At 31.1% G+C, this 20692-nt stretch overlaps 1 protein-coding gene and 1 long non-coding RNA gene across 2 annotated transcripts; both read left to right on the top strand.

Moving 5' to 3' along the window:
- Window positions 1-922: 922 nt before the first annotated feature.
- Window positions 923-1347, top strand: LOC107399052 (uncharacterized). Its single transcript, XR_001575735.2, has 2 exons — window positions 923-1059; window positions 1125-1347. It is a non-coding gene; the product is annotated as an uncharacterized LOC107399052 (long non-coding RNA).
- A 2569-nt stretch (window positions 1348-3916) lies between these two features.
- Argl (Argininosuccinate lyase) lies at window positions 3917-8251 on the top strand. Its single transcript, XM_008194625.3, has 8 exons — window positions 3917-4074; window positions 4133-4228; window positions 4275-4556; window positions 6923-7155; window positions 7203-7396; window positions 7450-7649; window positions 7698-7841; window positions 7893-8251. The coding sequence occupies exons 2-8, from the start codon at window positions 4226-4228 to the stop codon at window positions 8211-8213; spliced, it is 1377 nt and encodes a 458-aa protein (XP_008192847.1). The 5' UTR covers window positions 3917-4074; window positions 4133-4225; the 3' UTR covers window positions 8214-8251.
- Window positions 8252-20692: the final 12441 nt, after the last annotated feature.

Raw genomic sequence — 20692 nt, 5'->3', positions numbered from 1 at the left:
CTATCTACCTTTAAATTTTTGCTAAACCATTCCCTAACACGATGTATACTATTCTCTTATAGGTTTTAATAATGTTGTTACTTATTTTATAGATATGAGTAGAGGTAGTACACCTTTATTCTACAAGTGGTTACTATGGTACATTATTAGATTTAGTTATTTTTTATTTCACTCCATAGAATAAAGTAGCCATTTGGTAATTTTTTTATTGTATTTAGTTTTTTTTTTTTATTCTACTGGTGATTTTTTTATTTTATCGGTGAAAAAATTTAATCAAACTTACTCAATATAGTACCTATAAGAGAAAACGTTGTATTATACACGTAAAGAAAAGTTGGCAATATCTGCTCGTAATTTTTTTCTGAAACTCATGCTCCGCACACGTTTCAGAAACACATCACTCAAAGATGATAAACAATTTTTTTTTAGGTACTTGTATAGCAAACTACTTTTTCGTAGTTATATATTATATATTATATATTATATATTATATATTATATATTATATATTATATATTATATATTATATATTATATATTATATATTATATATTATATATTATATATTATATATTATATATTATATATTATATATTATATATTATATATTATATATTTAATGTAATGTAATGCCAAAACATCGCAACTAACTCGTCTTTGGGAGGAGACGTTAAGCCGTCAGTCCCGGTCGTTAGGTCAGGTCAGAGGCTATAGATGCGACCTGAAAACTCTGGCACTTGGGTGATGGCATTACCACCATACGCATATTTATATTTATATTTATTTTTATTTATTTTATTTATTTATTTATTATATATTATACAGGATGATTCAGATAAAATAAAGAGCCTGAAGACCTGCCGATGCAACCCAAGAAACAAATTTTATTTACGACTTTGATCCGATTTCAATTACGATTTGCAAGTTGAATCATCTTATGTCACTCTGACATCAGCGCAGAGAATAGTGTCATTCAAATCTCACGGAATGATAGAAAAAGTAGAAAAGCCTTTTCGGTGTAAACTCCAATACAAAATGAATGAGAAAATGAAACATTAAAGGTAGGTAAACAGTTTTTTCGAAATCATAAATTACAACAACAGAGAGACAAAAAAATGACTTTTAGCGAAAAATGTGTTCAAAATGTTTGTCTCCTACTTGTTTTTCTTGGAAGAAGAAAGGCTCGATTATGTAAAATACGAAGATGCGAGATGCCATACTAAACGTTCAACAAAACCATTGCAAATGTGTTTCACTTATCCACAGTGGATTTTTCTGAGCATAGCAATGGCAGAAAATTAGGCTTCATCACTAAATTAAATTTTCTGAATAAAATTGTTGCCAACTTGCATTTGTGCTCTGATAAAGAGACAAAACTCCAATTTATGTTCAAATTCAGTTTTCCTAAGTTCTTGTATACTATCAGCATATGATAGGAACGAAATTTATTTTCCCACAGAACACAACAAACTGAAGTCTGGCTGATGCCTGTTGGTTCTGTATTATGTAAGCTATTACACGAACTTTATTTTCCAAAGACCTAGCTGGGTGTTTTCTTCTTTTGCAAAGAAGCCAATTTCATCTAAGTTTCCTCTCAGGACGTTTAAAAATCATGCCACTACGATTTTGTCTATTCGGAAAACATTGGGCAAACAAATTCATTGCAGCAAGAGCAATGCATGGTACAATGTGTCAATAATGACCAGCACCGATGTCAAAGCTTGTCAAGCACTGTCAGAGCAACATTAGATAACTTGGATTGCAAATCGGAAGTAAAATTACCGTTGGGGGCGCCACTGAGCTAGGTCGAAAACAGTAACCATAAATAGCGGGAAAATGTTTATTCGGATATTTTGAGCGTTGTACGAATTTTGGGGCTTCATAATTATTACATTGCCAATGCGGAATGATTATTGCATCTTTGATGCAAAAAACTTATGTTGACAAATGAGAGATGACGAGGAAAACACGAATAACGAATGACTGTTTGGTTCACTTTCTTTATTGGAAAATTATTACAAAGACATTGAAAAGCCTACCTTTTGGCATAATTTACGTTTAAGTGTATTAGCAGTTGTTAATCTTAATTGTAGTGTTGTTGATTTATCGAAGTATTTCATGATTTTATCAGTGGAAAAATTCTAACCTAAAATTCACAAACTTCACTAATTTGTTGGTTTCTTGAGCCCAACTTTGTGTTCGCTGTGACCCATTACTATAGTCTTTAATTAGACAACTGTTTGATCACAATTTGTAATGAAAATTTAAATCTTTTTCACTTTTTATCCACTTTCAAATTCCAACAATAAACACTTTATACCACGAAAAACCGCAGAACCAAAGTCAAAGCTAGTATTTACCACCACGCACTTTTAAAGTGATTCTCTCTAATGTAAGCAATTAACACTATACACGCAAAATTGTTGAACAATTTATTAGATGTCAGTTAAATGTGGAATTAATGAAAATTTCGTTACTGTTTTCGACATAGTTCAAAAGTCATCACCAGAGGGCGTCTAGTTAATTTTATTTCCGAAATCCAATCTGCAATTAAAATTAGATCAAGACGGAAATGAAATCTGTTTTTTTGGGTTGCATCGCCAGATCGTCAGGCTCTTCATTTTCCTTTCCTAGCAACGTGTTTTCTTCCCCTAATCCTCCAGAGCAAAGCCTTTTGTGATTGGGTATTTTCAAACGTTCTTATCTCTCAAACGCAAAGAGTTAGAATTTTTTTGTAAAGGAACTAATTTAGCTTCAGAATTGCTTAAACTATACGCACATTTCCGGTGGGGAGTGAGTTCTGGTACAGGCTGTATGTCTTTGTTTCAAATCTGTATCTTTTATAATAAGAAAGGTATGAATTTTTTAAGATTTCGCTTAAATGTCAACTTTTGTTCGTTAGTCAAAAACAAGACGATAGCGGGATGCGATCTTTACCAAAATTATTTTCTCTTAGTTTCACAGATCCCTTATTCGGACATCCAAAATGGAGCACCTTGTACAAAAGTTTCATTTATTCACTAGAGAAAGTCGCTCTTTGGAGAATTTTGCCCGTTAAAAGAGCGACTTATACCGGAGAAATTTCAAAAATTTACACTATAGGGAATGGACGCTAAAAAACTGCACGGTTTTTGAATATATCAAAATTTTTATTGCTAAATCTTTCAGTAAAAGTAAACTTGCATTTAGAAGGCGTTACGAAGAAAGTAGCTGGAAATTAAAATTATGCTCTTTTTTGTTACAAATAGGATAAATGATTTGATCAAAATAACTTTCTTAAGATTCATAAATGCAAATAAATTTTCAATAAAAAAATTACAAATCAAAATGTAAATAATTTGTTTTAGGCGTATTGGACTCTGCTCAAAATTGATTCGCTCTTAGTTTTTATTATTTGAAATCTTCTTATTATTAGTTTGTGATACACATTCACTAATTATTATAAGTAATATTACCTATTAGCTGTTTCAAAACTATAAAAACGCCAACGTGGCATTTTAGCAAATTATTTTTTTTAGTAACGTGGATAAAAATGTTAAATAGTTATTTATGACTGGATCCCTCATTGAAACTATAAATTACATTACATTACATTTTTTCGAAGTGCATAAATAATTTATAACTTATAACAGCGAATTTAGAGAGAAAACGCGCGTTGGTTTTTTATAGATTTGAAACAGCAAATATACAAAGTCAATTGAAAAGTCCTCCATCACCCCAATTCTTTGCTTATTTTTAGATTACTAGGTATGTCGAAAAAATCAAATATGTAGACTTTATTTTCATTTGTTAATTTGTTGTTTCTGAAATTAACGAAATTTTTGACGTCCCTTTTTAGCAATATTTACACAAAAAATCGTTGATTATAATTAAATATTAAAGAATGAATGTTGTTTACAATTCGAGAACGATTCCACGTTCTTATGATTCCCGTTTATCTTATCAACGTGGTTTTTAACAATTGTGACGCAAAATATGGTCAAAAGGTCACAAGAATCTTATTTAAAACAATGCTGGGGGTATTACTTACATCCTTGATTGAGTTAGTTTTTAAACTCTATAATTCTCAATGAGCGGTATGTAACAAAAGAATTTGGCTGTAACACAAATCTAACACTTCTCTTTAACTTTTAGATAAGAGGCAGTGAAATTACATAATATTATTTCGATATTGTAAACTGTTAATACGAGTCATAAATAATCAATGAAGAAAACAAATTAAACAGAATGGTAAGCGAATCTATAAATTTAACTTTTTTAAACATGCCATTTAAAGGAACACAAAAAGTTATGGGGAGGTCGTTTTTCGGCATCGACCGACTCAAATTTAGAAAAACTGAACTCTTCTATTACTTTCGATAAACGGATGTATGCTGAAGATATCGAAGGCAGTAAGGCGTACGCTGAAGCTTTGAAAAAAATTAATCTCTTAACTGAGCATGAAACTACACAAATTTGCAAGGGCCTAGACCGAGTTAAAATCGAATGGGACCAAAATTTATTTGAAACGAAAGAAGGAGATGAAGATATACACACGGCCAATGAACGACGTCTCAAGGTAGCTTTTTATTATCTCACATATCTCGCAAAAACGCTTGTGGAATACAACTAATAATAGTTAGTAACTAGTAAAAATGACCAAACGACTATAGTAATGAAAAAAAAAATGTAGAGAATCAAAGTTATTCAACCAAAATAGATTTTCAAGATGTCAGTCATTTTCAATTATTATCAAAAAATTCAGATTCAATTCGTAATATCTCACACAGTTTAAATGTTTCAGAACAATTTGATAACTATTATTATTATTAATAACAACATAAAAGATCTAAACCCTAAAATTTTCTTAAAAATACACTATGATTTAATGTTGATAATTAATAATATATTTTCAGGATGCAGATTTGAGTTTTAAGTTTAATTTTAGATTCTTGTAAAAACCCGTTGTAACTATTAAAATTTCAAAGATTTTGCCTTATTGTTAAATTATTTTAATTTAAAATAATTATTTTTTAAGCATTTCAACTTATTTCTTAAGTTTATACTATGTGGACATGTAGCAGGTGTCCAGGGTATCCAGGAAAAAATTATTTGTAGAGTATTAATTTGAACACTACTTAAGATCGAAAAAACTAAAGCAATCACCTTGTAGGAAACTTCATCAGCTCAATTTTTGTTTATTTGTTTTATCGTAATAACGTACTTACCATTTCTGAGATACGCGAAATAGTAGTAGAGTAGCATAAAAAATTAAACAAAAAAACACAAAGTTTTGATATTTATAAAAAAAAGTAGTTATCTTTACTTTTTCAAGCCACCTAGCTTAAAAATCGCGAAATTAGATCTAAATTTAATTAATTTAGCTTATTTTGCTCGATTTAGCCTCTTTTTTCAGAAGATATTTTTGTCAAAAGTATTATGTGTAATAGGTTTTGTTTGCAAAATTTTACTAGAGAAGCCCAATAACGCACCAAATTAAGTCGATCACTACATCATTTTTTTTTCGAATAATATAGCACACTTCCCATTCAAAAACTTATTTATTTCGCAAAATTTGGTTAAGAATAAGTCACAAAATCACCAAAATATGCCGTAACTAATACTATTTTTGTCTTTTTCTGGAATTTAGGTACATTTTTTGAAATCAATATAAAACATTTAATGAATTTCGCTAATACAGGCTAAAATTGATGTTATTTTAGCATATTTCTTTATTGTGTTTTATTCAATTTAGCTTGTTTGTGAACAAACTTTCTTCAAAAATAAGCCGAAAAAGAATTAAGATCAAGCAAATAAACACGTGTTTGTAGTTATGTTCTGTTTCTTGTGAGAAACAGAGTTGCAAATCATTAAATTTAGTCGAATAAAACATTGTTTTTTCTTTTCCCTTATGTTTTAATACGGTTTAAAGCCTGTACAAAAATTATCTCTCAAAATTTTGTAAACAAGCCAAAATTTCAAGAACAAGAACTTTTTACAACAATAAATTTTGGTCAAAAGTAATGTTATTTCTGTGTTTCGTGCGCATTTAAGTACGAATTTAACCAAAATTGCAAATATTTTGCAAAATTTTGTTAAAAACAGACTGAAAAGTCATGCAATACTAAAGCCTCAAACGGGTGTTCTTTTTTTAGCCTTCTTAGAATCCTGGTGTCTTGCTTTCTCGAAAATATTACCTTAAATAAAAAATCAGCCAATTTTAGATTTTAGTTTCTCTCGATTTGGCTCGTTCTGTCAACAAAATTTCACCAAAATAAGTCTATTAATTAAAGAAAATTAAAACTAAAATATTAGATTCAATATTTTGAATTTTATAAATACAATCAAAATAAGTGGTAAAAATAAGTAGCTTTAGAAATCTCTGAATAAACAGTCTTTAGAATTTCGATGGCAAGTATTTATATTTTTGAGCAATGGCTCGTCATAAGTCATAATCAGTTTTCAAAAAAGCTTGTGTTTAATTCAGCGTGTTCAATTAGTTAGAAACAAATAAATTGTTTCTACTGCAAATTTTGCCGTTTTAGGGCAAAAGATTATCCGAAATGTGTTTTTCTTTAAACTATTGCTCATCTATAGAATAAAGCGATTGTAAGAAAAACACGAAAGATTCTTTGTTTAAAAACGAGAAAACTTTGATAGAACAGTCTGAAAACGCCTTATTCTAGCTCAAAAGAACTGTTAAAAACAAATTTATTTAAGTATCTTTTAAGTAAGTTTGACCGAAATAGTAATAAGAAATATTTGTTTTAAAGAATTGCATTTAATGTCAAACAACTTTTTTGTTAAGAAATTGATTTTTCCTATAATATTTTACGATTTTCAGTATGTATCTTTAGTTTTTACCTCCTAACTAGTCCAAATGCAAAAGTCAGAAAGTATGATTTTTACAACTTGTTCGTTAGCTGACAGCTGACTAATTTTTAGGAAATAATTGGAGAACCAGCTACCAAGCTCCACGTTGGTCGCAGCAGAAACGACCAAGTGGTCACCGACATGAAACTTTGGCTCCGAAGTCATTTACAAGACTTGGACAAAATCGTGAAATCCTTAATCAAAGTGATTATCACCAGATCTGCACACGAAATTGATATAATGATGCCTGGTTATACCCACTTGCAACGAGCCCAACCTGTGCGATGGAGTCACTACTTGTTGAGGTAGGTGGTCGCAGATGATGCAATAATTTTTTATGTGCGATCATTAGCCATGCCTGGAATCTTAAAAAAGACTGCGACCGATTGGACGACATTGTCAAGCTTATCAACATCATGCCCTTAGGAAGTGGTGCCTTGGCTGGGAACCCTTTCAATATTGATAGAATGAGTTTAGCTTCATCACTTGACTTTGACTCTGTTACCCAAAACAGCATGCAAGCGGTGGGCGATCGTGACTTTATTGGTAGATAATTATCTCTTTAGATTTTTTAAAAGTGTTAAGTTAATATTTTGTAGCTGAATTTTTGTTTTGGGCCTCAATGGTTGGAATTCATTTAAGTCGTCTAGCTGAAGATCTGATTCTCTACAGCTCTAAGGAATTCGAATTTGTCACAATCGATGATACCTACTCCACTGGGAGTAGCTTAATGCCCCAAAAACGCAATCCTGATAGTCTCGAATTGATTCGAGGTATTGGGGGAAGTTTATTTGGACAAGTCAGTGAAATGTACTAAGTACATTAAAATTAATTTGATTCTTTTTAGTGTTGTAGTTTTATGATGGTTCTGAAAAGTTTACCCTCGACTTACAACAAAGACTTGCAATATGACAAGGAAGCAATGTTTACTACTTTCGACAAACTCAAATCCATTTTAGAAGTAGCTACGGGTACGGTCAAGACTCTCAAAGTGCTACAACTAAACTTTCTTTCTTCCTTTGAAATAATTAGACAGTTTTAGGTGAACCAAGATAAGTGTAAAAATGCGTTAAGTTTTGAGATGTTAGCTACCGACGTGGCTTATTATCTGGTGCGGAAAGAAGTACCGTTTAGAGATGCTCATTTTTTGGCTGGAAAGGTCGTAGCTGAAGCGGAACGTAAAGGAGTATCCATTTGTGATTTAACGTTGGAAGAATTGAAGAACATTAGTTCATCCTTTGACGTGGACATTGGACGAGTTTGGAACTATGAACATAGCATCGAACAATATAAAGCTATTGGTGGGACAGCTAAATCAAGTGTTGCCAAACAAATTGAGTTGCTCGAAAAATGGTTGATGTAATGTTTGCAAATTCATAATAAACTTCTGTGTGAAAAATACTTCAGTGTCTCAATTCTAATGCTGAGAAATCGCTTTTTTATGTGATTCTACTTTTCCAGCTCTTCTCTTCTCTAGCTTTTCTATTCTCTAGTTCTTATTTTCTGTTTTCTTCTCTAAATCGGCTGTTTTTTTCTTTAGCTCAGCTCTGCTTTTCCCTTTTCTTTGGCTCTGTTCTACTCCTCTTGCTCTCATCTTCTTTGCCACTTTTTCCTCTAGTACTTCTCTTTTCTAGCCCTTCTCGTCTCTTGTACTTTTCTTCTCTAACACTTTTCCTCTCTAGCTTTGCTCTCCTCTTCTTTAGCGCTGTTCTCCTCTTCTCTTTTCGAGCTCTTCTCTTCTCTAGCTTTTGTCTTTTATAGCTTAGCTTTTCTCTTCTCTAGCTTTATTCTCCTCAAGTTGTTCTCTCTCTTCTCCAGCTATTTTCTACTCTAGTTCTTAACTTCTGTTCTAGATCTACAATTCTTTTCTCTAGTTCTGCTCTGCTCCTTTCTGACTGTGTTTTTTTTCTTTCTCTGGTTCTTTTTTCCTAGCACATTTTTTCTCTAATACTTCTCTTTTCTAGCCCTTCTCTTCTGTAACACATCACCTCTATAATTCTTACCTTTTCTAGCTCTGCTTTTTTTTTCTCCAGATATGTTCTTTTCTTGGTTTCACTAGCTCTTCCGTTCTTTAACTTTTCTCTTCTTTAGCTATTTTCTTCACTAGCCTTTCTTCTCTTTAACACATTTCTTTTCAGCGCTTCTCTTCTCCATCTATTCTCTTCTCTAGATCTTCTTCTCTGATTTCTTCTTTAGCTCTCTTCTTTTGTTCTGTAGTTTTTTTAGTACTTTTCTTTTCTAGCACTTCTCTTCTCTGCAAGCATTTTTTTACAGCACTTTTCTCCTACTCTTATGGTTTCAAGCTCTTCTTTTCTTATAACTCTGTTCCTGTCTTTTCTAGGCCTGCTCTTCTCTTCTCCAGTTTTATTCTAATCCTCTCTAGCTCTTCACTTCCCATGTCATTAGTATGTTACAATTTTTAAATCTTTTTTGTAAAAATACAAAATTGACGTGATGTAAACTTTTGATTTTTTGTCTTATAAGTACATACGTCATACTCGTACTTGTCTCCACCAATGGTAAGTTGAGTTAAATCTCTTGTTATTAGACCTGTGCAATCGTGGTTCTTCATCTATTCGTTATTCCCTGTATGGATTTATAAACAGTATTAAACCTTACGGTTGTAAACACAGTGTAGAAGCGTCATAAATAATTTGATAAAATGCGACTTTGGCGTTTTTATAGTGTTGAAACGACTAATAAAAGTAACAGTTATTTGATGAACAACCATTTTTGAACAGATTGTATAACCAAAAGATAACTGATCACAACTACCATGTAATCATTTAAATTTATAATTAGCTTTAATATTGTTTGCCTTGTATGTAAAGTTTGATTATTGGAAATTTGGAACAGTAATATTTAATTAATACATTTTTTCGCTCAGTTTCTAATAGTTTAGCAGTCACAAAAAACTCCTACTCTAATTATGGTCTCTCAAGATTGCTAATTTACAATTGTATTTTTCTTACAATATTATAACATAAAATCCACAGAGCATTAAATCATTTCAAATAATTTTATGCAGCCAAAACGTATAATACGTATACGTATTTCAAGAATAAGTATAGATAATAAGTTATTCAATGGCCTCATAAAACTATGTGAAACATCGTGTATTAGTCTGCATAAAAGATATAGACGTAGACGGACATGGCGAATTTGAAAACCTTAATCCATAGCTATATTCAATCCGAAAACGACTGTATAAGATCCATTATAGGCGTGTTAGTAAGATATTCGCGTTCAATCCAAGGGGTCTCGGGTTCGAACCCCCGCGAATCAATTTCGTAATATTGCGCAATTTGATGTATTATTGTAGCTGATTAGAAACTATAGTGGACAAGATCTAAATAGCTCAGTTAGTAAAGAGTTAGACAGATAATTACAAGGTTTTGAGTTCGATTCCTATCGCCGCCTTTTTTATTGAGAATGCAGTTGTTCTTAAATCTGAACTGGTGAGATCTCGAGTGGCCATAGAGATTGAGGACCCACGAAGATTGACGGGCAACTGAGTGCTGCCAATTTTCTCAAAACATTTCTCGGTTTTAGGACTCTTCCATCTATTCATGACTTACAGTAATATCGAACAACAATGACCTGTCCTGTTGATTCGCCAAAGGCTCATGAGTCGAAGACGAATTCAGGATTGATGGTCGTGCCGATGATTCTCCTCGATAGACACATACCTATAAACGGTATAAGCTGTCGTGAAAGAGGAGATGCTGTAAGAATAGATCGGATTGTAGTCGGAATGAAAACGGGGAATGTTTTGCACTTATTTTTATTAATTCTGTAAATATTCTGAATCTAAGAATTATCATGAAGGCATAGTCGAATATTGGGGTGTTGCAAACCGAGGGATGTGAATAAGAACTCTGGATTTTTTTTTAATTTTAGCAATTGTTATCCTGGTCCAGAAATAAAAAACCCATTTTGAGAATTTAAAAACAAGAGCTTTTATTTGTTTAATATTATTACTGGTCGCCACACCGACCGGTGAATTTTTTGCATGTGCCAATGCTTTCTCCAGAAGTAAAAATCCATTTTGGGGTGTCTCAAAACAAGGAATGTTGTAAGGTTTTTTGGGTGCTTTTAATGTAATTTTGTTTGATTTTGGATGATTTTCCCATGTGCCCATTTTCTGGTGGTCTATTGAGTTTCGAGTATTTTTGGGAGCATAAAAAATTATGATTTTTAAAGGAATTTCAGTACATTAGTTTGTAAGGCGCCAAATATACCTCTTTAATTTGGTGTTGTCTTTCTCTTTTTTTTGCATGCGCCAATTGGTCTGGTCCAGAAATAAAAAGTCATTTTGGAGTGTCTAAAAACACGGTATGTTGGGGTGCTCGTGAGATAATTTTACATGATTTTGGGAGATTTTAACGGTTTTTTCGTATGCCCAATCTTTGGTGGTCTACACATATTTGGAAACTTTTGGGGTGGATAAAAATTAATGATTTCTAAGAGGTTATAGGCCCTATTCGGTTGTTTGCTTTTGGGCAAACAGCTAAATTTGTAAGATTTTGCCTTGTTTTTTAAGACGCCAAATGTCCTGGCCCAGAAGTAACATTTTATATACTACTAGTACTGTTTCTATTTTTTATTAATTTTTAAAACTAAAGGTGTATAATCGTTTTTTTTTTGGTTTTTATTGTTTTAACAGTAATTCCAAAACCGATTTGAAAAAAATTTTAAGGACATGTAAGAAGCGAATTAAAGCGAATTAAAAAAAAATTATGATTATGATGGCACTCTTTTTTAGAGACACTCTGTATAGTCAAAAATATTTTTCTAAAATGTGTCCTAGAATACAAAAATCTACAAAATATCAAACATCCAACTTTAATAATAATTAATAATAATAACTGAGCTACCGAAGACAGGAACTGAGCTGGACCACGCGTGCGTAATCGGTCTAAAACTCTTTTGTTACTTGAAATATTACCACGTCATTTTCATTATCCGATAGATCAACTTAAAGTCCACAAACTAAAAATATTTTTATTATACACAGGGTGGTGAACCAAAGTTATATTTTTTAAATAGAACGCCATATGTATTTTTGCATAATTAGATTCTACGCAAAAAAATAATGTAACCTTATATGAACTATTATAGGTCTCCATTTTCGTTTCGGAATTATTCAATTTTTCGTTATAAAAAAGACCAACATTTAAAAAATCACTGCGAAGACGCTTATGAAAATTTTCCGATAAATTTGCAACAGAAAAACTTAGCAAATAGTCGACTTCTTTTAGTTAAAGCATGCAGATAATATACAAGATGTCTTGCATAAACGTAAAAAGTTGAATAACTAATTTTTTTCAAATGGAACACCATGAAGTTTTTCGACAGTATTTTTGATAAGCTTTCTAATGATATAAAGTTTGCATCGCAAATTCTTTGGGGTGCCGAACGTTGAGAGTGACAGTTCATGTCAATTTGATGATTGTTTGACCTGTTACCAACCCATCAGCTAAAGGAACGAAATTATCAAAAAAAATATTTTTAATTTTTTTTGAGATAACCGTTACAAAAAATATTATACCTAACTTGTTTGTAAAGCAATTTTCCACATTCATACTTCATGCAGCACTTGCTGTGCTCGTGTAGCAAACAAAGTGGTCATGTGGGAAATTGCACTTTCCAAACTCGTTAAGTAAATAATTATTTCCTCTTCAAACTAATATCTTATAAATTACCCGATTGGTACAGTTTATTAAAAATAAATTTTTAAACGATGCAAAAAAATTTTAATTCTCCCAGAAGTTAGGTACTAAAATATCTGTGCTAAATGTTCGAAGACGATAAACCTTTTTTGACTGAATGCAGAACTGAAATAAAAAACTGAAAATAATTAGCTGTAGTTTTCGTGAAACAGAGAAAGACAGAGGCGGCATTCAGAACTTTGCGCCCAGGCGGCTGAAAAGCTAGAAACGGTCCTACGATACGTGTAAAGAAATACATGGTGTTCCATTAAAAAATTAATTGTTCAATTATTTGCGTTTTGGCACAACCTGTACATGATTTACGTGTTTCAAGTAAAAGTTGACTATTTCCTTAAACTACAAGAATCCTAAATTTTTTGTTGCAAATTTGTCGGAAAATATTTATAAGCGACTTGGCAGTGATTTTTCAAAACTTTGTCATTTTTAAGGAAACGTTAAATAATTCCGAAACGAAAAGACATAGACCCATAATAGTTTATATAAAGTTACATTATTTTTTACGTAGAATCTAATTATGGAAAAATATATAGTGTTCCATATAAAAAAAATATAACTTTGGTTCACCACTCAGTATACAACACCCTGTGTATAATAATAAAGTGTTTAGTTTGTGTAGAGTGTAAAGTGTTTAATTCGATCTATCGGAAAATAACATAACATAACATAACATAACTTTGTTAATGCAAACACCATACAGGTTTGCACATGTCAAATAAAGAAGGTATACATGCATATAATTAATTAAATTTATAATTTAAGAATTCACCTATGCTATAGAAAGATTGGTTGGTCAATGTGGTCTAGTGATCAAAATTACTCATCAGATATTCTAAACATTTGTAAATATAAACACAGGGCAGACCAAGAATACCTAACTCTTTAAAAATATGGAGACAATCATCTCGATAGCCTAAGTTTACCAATAGCCTATGAGATCTGCGTTGTATTTTAAATAGATCAAACAAGCAAGAGGAGTGACCTCATGCCAGAATTGCGTATTCCAAGTGAGAATGAATTAGAGAAAAGTATACAGTCCTGGTTAGTTAATAAAAACGGCATCGCAATATTTCAAATAGCAAAAAAGTTACAGACCGATTATATATATCTCTAGGTCACCCTGTATGTTATGAAGACGCAAATCCAAATACCCTTACTATTTTTCGGCGCCTATAATGCATAGGCAACCATAAATACAACATTAATTTGCGGATTTGCCTAGCCCAAGGGGCGCCCACACAATTTAGCTCTTTCTGTATAATTTTAGTTTACCTTTATACATAGATAAAGTCAAAATCAATAATACGCACGCGAGTGCAATTACATTTCTAGCATGAAATAACAGACAGATGCGATCTGTGTGTTACTGACAATTTCGAAACAAATTCATAATGATCACATAAACGTGATTATGAAACAAAGATTTTAGTGTTTCGTAATTTTCATGTACAGCATCGAACTTTTCTCCATTAACACAGAAAACCATTCCGGTATGAAATCCGCGTCTGTTGGATGATTCACGATGACGTCATCTGACATTGTGATGACGTAAGCCAAATCGGCATGTGTTCGATTACGTCACCGAGAAGGGCTGCGACGTGACCTTCCAGTTTGTTCCGGTGATTACCATTCGTGAGAGTGAAATAAATCCGGGAGAGGAGAATTCTATTCGCCGCAACTCCAGAGCTTTGTTCATTTTCACTGTGAAGTACCTACTACAGCGATAAAATGTTGCGATTACTGTCAAGGACAGCATTTACGCATGAAGAAAAGTTATTTATTTTAAAATAGTTTTTAATTTGCTTACTAACAATTTCGTATTTATTTTGTTCGTATTTGGGTGGTTTTTTCGCTGGAAGCTCTGACGTCAATTCTACTCCAATTACGTAACACGGGCGATTAGGAACTGTTTACCCTTGGTAGATTTGCAAATTTAAATAAATAGAACACAGAGAACTATAATTATAGTTTGTAGTCTAAAATTCGCACTTGCAATTAATAATTTACAAGACAGATGATTCATTTTATAGGTATATACAGAGGAATTCACGTAAGAAGTCGAAAAATGTAGAACAAATAAATCCGACATGAAATTTCCTCTGTATATACCGGTGTTCTGTCTAAACCGCACATTAGAAATATTGTAAGTTCTGACAATGACATTTATGTGTAAATTGGTGTACAACAAAAACTAATTTCAACATGGCGTCACTTCCGGTTATACCGGAAGTCGTTGTCAACTTTCTTATTTTAAATCAAAAGACTGCGTTTTTAAATAACTCGAGTTATTTCAAGGGGAGTTTGATTAGCTTTTCCTGTACCTAAATTTAGACGTGCGCGAAATATTTACTTTTTTTGAAAATTTTTGGATTTGCACGTTTCATGTAAAAAATCGGGGATTCTTTTAGAGTTTTTGAAATCGTATTTGGATAATCAAATAAGAAGTTGATAATGAATTCCGGTATAACCGGAAGTGCCGCCATGTTGAAAATATTTTCAATGATCAGGACCTAACGGATTATGGTTGTATAAAAATTTTCAGATGACTATTACTGTTTGAATTCCCTATACCTACTTCTGAGTTTAAACGGAACAGTCTGTATTAATTTATTAATTTTGGAATCATAATGTAATTTGTAAGCCCGCAAATAAGTCATATATACTTATAAACAGTCATTTTTCATAAATCATAATTATGTATTTTTCTTTTTTAAAAAATGTGTTCTATTCACACTAAATTTCTTACTAGGATCTTTGTTGCGGTTTTTTGTTTGATTGTCAATTTATATACCATTTCTATGAATTTAAAATCATAGAGTTTTTTTTGTACAGAAAAGACCTGTGGCTATAAAATTTCAGGAATTTCACTTGAAACACAACATACGAAGTACAATATGAGTATGTAAGCATTAGGAAAGAGAATGAGACTGTCATGAGTTAATGACTGTGATAATCTAATTTATTATTGTTTCAACTTATCTTTTATACCTAGTTAAGGAATAATAATAATGATACAAACATTAACACACAATACAGTGTTAATAATTTTCTACTTTGATGAACAAGGGTTAAAAATGAAAATTTTTTTCTTAAATTTTACCTAATGTACGGCGGGTCGTTGTGGGATTATGTTTCGTTTGTTTTAAAAACAAATTAAATGTTGTTATGCTTTTTTTAAAGATTGTTTGAAAACAAAAGTAATGTTAAGTGTGATTATAGTCGTTAAAGTGTAAATTGATTAATGCCCCGCCTTCGCATTGTTACCAATGGAAAGGTTTAATCCAAGGAAGCAAAGTCACATTTTTTCAAATGTTACGTTACAATAATGTTTGAATCTAAATTTTATTATTATAACGCAAGAACTAAATTTCATGAACAGAATTAAACCGGGTGTTTCGCTGGTAAGTGCAAATATTTTAACCAAGCATTAGAAATAAATTGAACTCAGTTTTTTTCTAGAAACGTTAAAAAAATACACTGCGACTTTTGTGATGCTGATATCGACTGCACATTTTCACGTTTTATTATTCTACTTGAAAATGGTACAGTTTACTTAGAAAACAGGTGATTTTTTTAAATCAAATTCTAAATACCATAAGGCTCGTAATTCCACAAAAACGTTTTTAGAAAAAATAAAAAATATGGACCAATTTATTTTTACTGCTTAAGCTATGACTAAAATGTTAGCACTCCTTTAAGAGACACCCATTATTTTAGCCATCTTAAATGGCGTGATTATGTTAACTGCAATCAAATGTCAGTTTAACTGACCATGTGACCAAATTGAACCAATCAAATAATCACGGGATAATCGCCTATTAACTTTTAACAGTGAATTAGTTTTAACTCGTCCCCACTGCTGTAAGCTGGAAAACCAAAAACTGGTATTTGGCTTTAAGAACATCTTTCGAGTAATAGGTGACTACTCGTTTATTTATTATATTTATTATATGGTCCACTATAGACTAAGAAGTCTGTTGGAAATAAATTCTATTATTATTATTATTATTATTATTATTATTATTATTATTATTATTATTATTATTATTATTATTATTATTATTTACACATACTCGTATTACGTATCATGATTATGATAACAGAACTTATCTTGATTAACGATGGTCATGGATTTTAAAATACTTGTGAATTTACGTTGATGATGATCATTTTACGTCAATGATTTTTTAATAATAATTTATCATTCTCTCAATCTGTGTCGTGTATGAATAATTTTCGAGAGCACTTTCTGTTTTCTGTGCAAACTTTAAAAAGACCGATGAAGGCTTTTCTGTATTATGTGATGTAATTTTTCGTATTGTTTTGCGATACAAGGAAGTAAATTGATGACAGGGTGTTAATAATTAAGGCAATTTGATGGTTGTAAATATTTGTGGCCGCAGGTCATAATAACAGTCCCAAATATTTCTTGATGTGCTCTCTTTTAAGATTAAGTAGTTTGAGTCATCGTCTCAAAATTTTCTACAGTTCAAAAATTGCGAAAGCCACTATAATTTTGTCTATTGTGTTCAGAAAAAGAATGTTAAAATTTAAAATAAAAAAAAGGTTCCTGTGGACATAGATTGGAGATGCGAACTAGGAGGGCTTTTTTGTCTGAAATATTTGTAAAAATATTGTAAAGGTTTGCACCTAGGACAAATTGTGGCGCTACTTGAAGCCCTCTCAATCTTATATCTTATATTTGAATATTTGGCAGTTTTTCAGGAGGTTATAGGAAATTAGATTATTATATTAATTTCTTTCCGATCTTCAATATTACTTTATTGAGTAATAAAATAATTAAACTATACCTACGTTTGTACAGTTAAGAAACAATTTTGGCTAGTAAATAGTAATAAACTGTTAATTTTTTGTACACTATGTGGGTATTTGGTGACTCCCAGCAAAATATTTACCTATACCTTATAATTTATAATACAGCCATATCAGGAAACATGCAACCTGACCCCGAAAATTCAAAATTATTTTAGTAATGTTTCTTTAAAAAAAGACGATTCGGTTTATATTTAATATATTTTTAAATTGAAGTAAGACATTGGATTCTAAAATTTACATACTTACTATGCCTTTCAGGCGATAACATAAAATACTGACGTGCAACAACTGATGAATATTTGAAGAGTATTTTTCAAGTTTATGGTAGTTTAGATAATGGAAAATGAAAGTCCCATCCGTCATGTCCCGTCCGTCATGTGTAAACAAAAATAAATTAATCAGAAGTCCTTTCACATTGCCTAATTTTTCGGTTTTGTGGTTTCAAAAGTTTGAACAGGTTCCACTTTTTACTTCAAAAATAGTTGTTGAAATTAGTGACTTTAAAATTAAAACGATTGTTCAACGATAAAAATGTGAGGTTTTTTTGTGTCCCGTCCGTCATCAATTTGTATTTCTTTTTCCTGCTCCTATTTCGAATTTAAAAAATGTAGCAAATTTTAAAATTGTAGGTTGCAAAACAATTTGATTGGGACTAAGTCCCTATAAAGAAAAATTCACTTCCACTGTTACTGTTCGTGAAAATCGAAAATAAAATCTAAAAATTTGTGCAAAGTGATAATCTGTCCGTTAAAATGGAATGACAGAATAACGTATTTTTTGGTACCTATTTGAAAAAAAAATTCTTCCAATAGGCTGACAAAATCAAAGGCTAGCCTACTATAGCTTCTTCTCGATCGCATGGTATTTCTTGTCGTAATAAGGCAAATGGAAATTAAAAATCCTAAAAGCCATTCTTAATTAATAATTACATTTGAAAATGTCAATTCGCCCAGTCAACATGGATGAAACTGTAAAATATACAAACTCGGATGTATACATACAAAATACATTCATCTAGGTAGGTGTATGTATTTCTACCACTTCACGTAGAAGGAGAGTTACACTGGTGTGTTACGCCACTGAAATATGTTCAAAAACGGCAAAACATGTTCAAACACGTAAGCAACCATTTTTTTTTAAGAAAAAACACCATTTTTTACAGGTTTTCTTTATAATAATAATTTAATAATGCATTGTGAAGCTCTTTTGCGAGTTTTAGACCACTCTGAATAATCATCATTCGTATTTGCATTACTAGTAACAATAATAACTAACTCTGTATGCCTACAAACTGCATTAATAACTGACACTGTAAAAAATTGTGGTTGCAGTTCTTCAAAAATAATTGTTTTATACTATTCATTTTTCTCTATAGGTAAACTTTATATAATTTCAGATATTCCCTGTTCGAACATTCAAACTGCACCAGCCTGTATTATATTAGTAAAATTAAAACACTCTGCAAACGAAATTTTATTATTTCTATAGTGGTATTCCAAAACAAAAAATGCTTTATAAATATTGTAATGAGACAAAAAATTACGTAAAAAAGCACATTTAGGGCTTCAGACATTTTCTAACGTATTTTCTGCAGAGAACAGCATCGTTTGTTTTAGAATGACAAGAATGTAAAAGTCAATGCAAAAAAAAACTCACGAAATAGTTACTTTACAAAGTTTAAGAGTCACTGGAATAATTATTTTTCTTTTAAAATAAAACTTAATTGTTCCACCCCCTGTTTCAACAAATAAAAATACCGTAATCACGACAATGAAAAACGTCACTTTATAGCTCTGACATTGTCATCATTTTATTTGGTTTTACTCATAGTAAAACATAAAGTTTTGAACATAATTAAAATTCAAAGGTCTTCTGTTTGATTACTTCTACCGAAACATTTTTAAGTTTTGAGCAAGTTAAGTTTATGTTCTGTGGAGGTTTTTCATTAAATTTGTTAATGTCCAAGGACTACAATTATTAAAATAATGAATTGTTTCTCGTGATTAGGACTAACGTTGAAGCACAAGGTATAAAATCGTATTTGTTGTAGTCGAAGAAGTATTTCACAAACAAATATAATATAAATTAAAGGATTTTCTGTTATATTGTGAATTGTTATTTTACATCGCGTTTTGGTGTTCTTCTATCACATATCACCTCCCTTAACAAGTTTCAACCTCAAGACCGTAGTTTTTTATTTTATTAAATTTATTCATTTTTATTTATTATTTTATTATTTTTTCTTAGTATTGAAAAATAAAAATTACTGTCTAAAATAGTGAATAAAAATGTTAGTTGTCGTTTAAAAAAATTAAGAATGACGTCCAAACTCAAAAACGAATGACATCATAAATGTGACTCTGGTGTCAAAATGTAGCACTAATTATTTTTTTGAAAAATGGCCCATGTAACAAGGATATGAATTTTGAACATTATTTTCGGTTCAATCTTTATGCTGAACAATTATCCGAAAGAAAATTTGATGTGCCATTTTTAGATTTTTTAATTATTGAGAAAATCGAAAATTTGTAATTTTCGTTTTTATTTTTCCAAGCGAAAACCAAAAGAACTAGACATTTTCAACTACGATGTTCTTCAGATCCAAATTCAATTAAACTTATAAAATCTAGTTTTCTTTTGTCTTCGCAAAAATGCTTTTTTCTCCGTTTTGATCAGCATATAAGATTCGGTCATATCGTGTGATACATCGTTGTAATCTTAATTAAAAACAATTTTAAAAATACAAAAAGCCAGTATAGCGTTCATAAGAAAAACCAAGGTTGAGTGGTGTAACTCTGACATCAAGAACGCTTGGAAAATACGAAGGCAGATTTAGATTCCTTGTAAAAAAGTGCCTAAATTAAAAACGTCTAGTTCTCTTGGTTTTTGCTTGAAAAAATAAAAACAAAAATTAAAAATTTCCGTTTTTTTCCCAATAATTCAGAAAAAATGACATCAATTTTTTTTATACGTTATATCCATCATACATAACACTATTACAACTCGAGTACAAATTAATTAAGGTGTTACTGAACTGTGGTGGGGAACAAAAAATTTCGGACATCTTTGACATTTCGTTGAAATAAACGTGTGTAATTCCCTATCCTTTTTAACAATGACAAAGTGCCCAAAATTTTTGGCTCACCGTTGTTATTATTTTGTAAGAGCAAAATCCAATTGTTGTAAAAAAAGCATTTTGTTTACTATTCTTCTTTTTAACCACTCCCGGCTCAAAAAGTTCGGAAAACACATTGTCAGTCGGAGAATACAAGATTAA

This window comes from Tribolium castaneum, chromosome 2 (assembly GCF_031307605.1).
Source record: "Tribolium castaneum strain GA2 chromosome 2, icTriCast1.1, whole genome shotgun sequence".
NCBI classification, from domain to species: domain Eukaryota; kingdom Metazoa; phylum Arthropoda; class Insecta; order Coleoptera; family Tenebrionidae; genus Tribolium; species Tribolium castaneum.
The sequence above is the reverse complement of the archived record's forward strand: the minus strand, read 5'-3'. Positions and strand labels throughout refer to the sequence as shown.

Bases quoted from the DNA above. Each gene is read 5' to 3' on its own strand.
- Argl (XM_008194625.3), top strand. The intron at 7,650-7,697 runs GTCAGTGAAATG...GATTCTTTTTAG, and splicing joins GGGGAAGTTTATTTGGACAA to TGTTGTAGTTTTATGATGGT. The intron at 7,842-7,892 runs GTGCTACAACTA...AGACAGTTTTAG, and splicing joins GTACGGTCAAGACTCTCAAA to GTGAACCAAGATAAGTGTAA.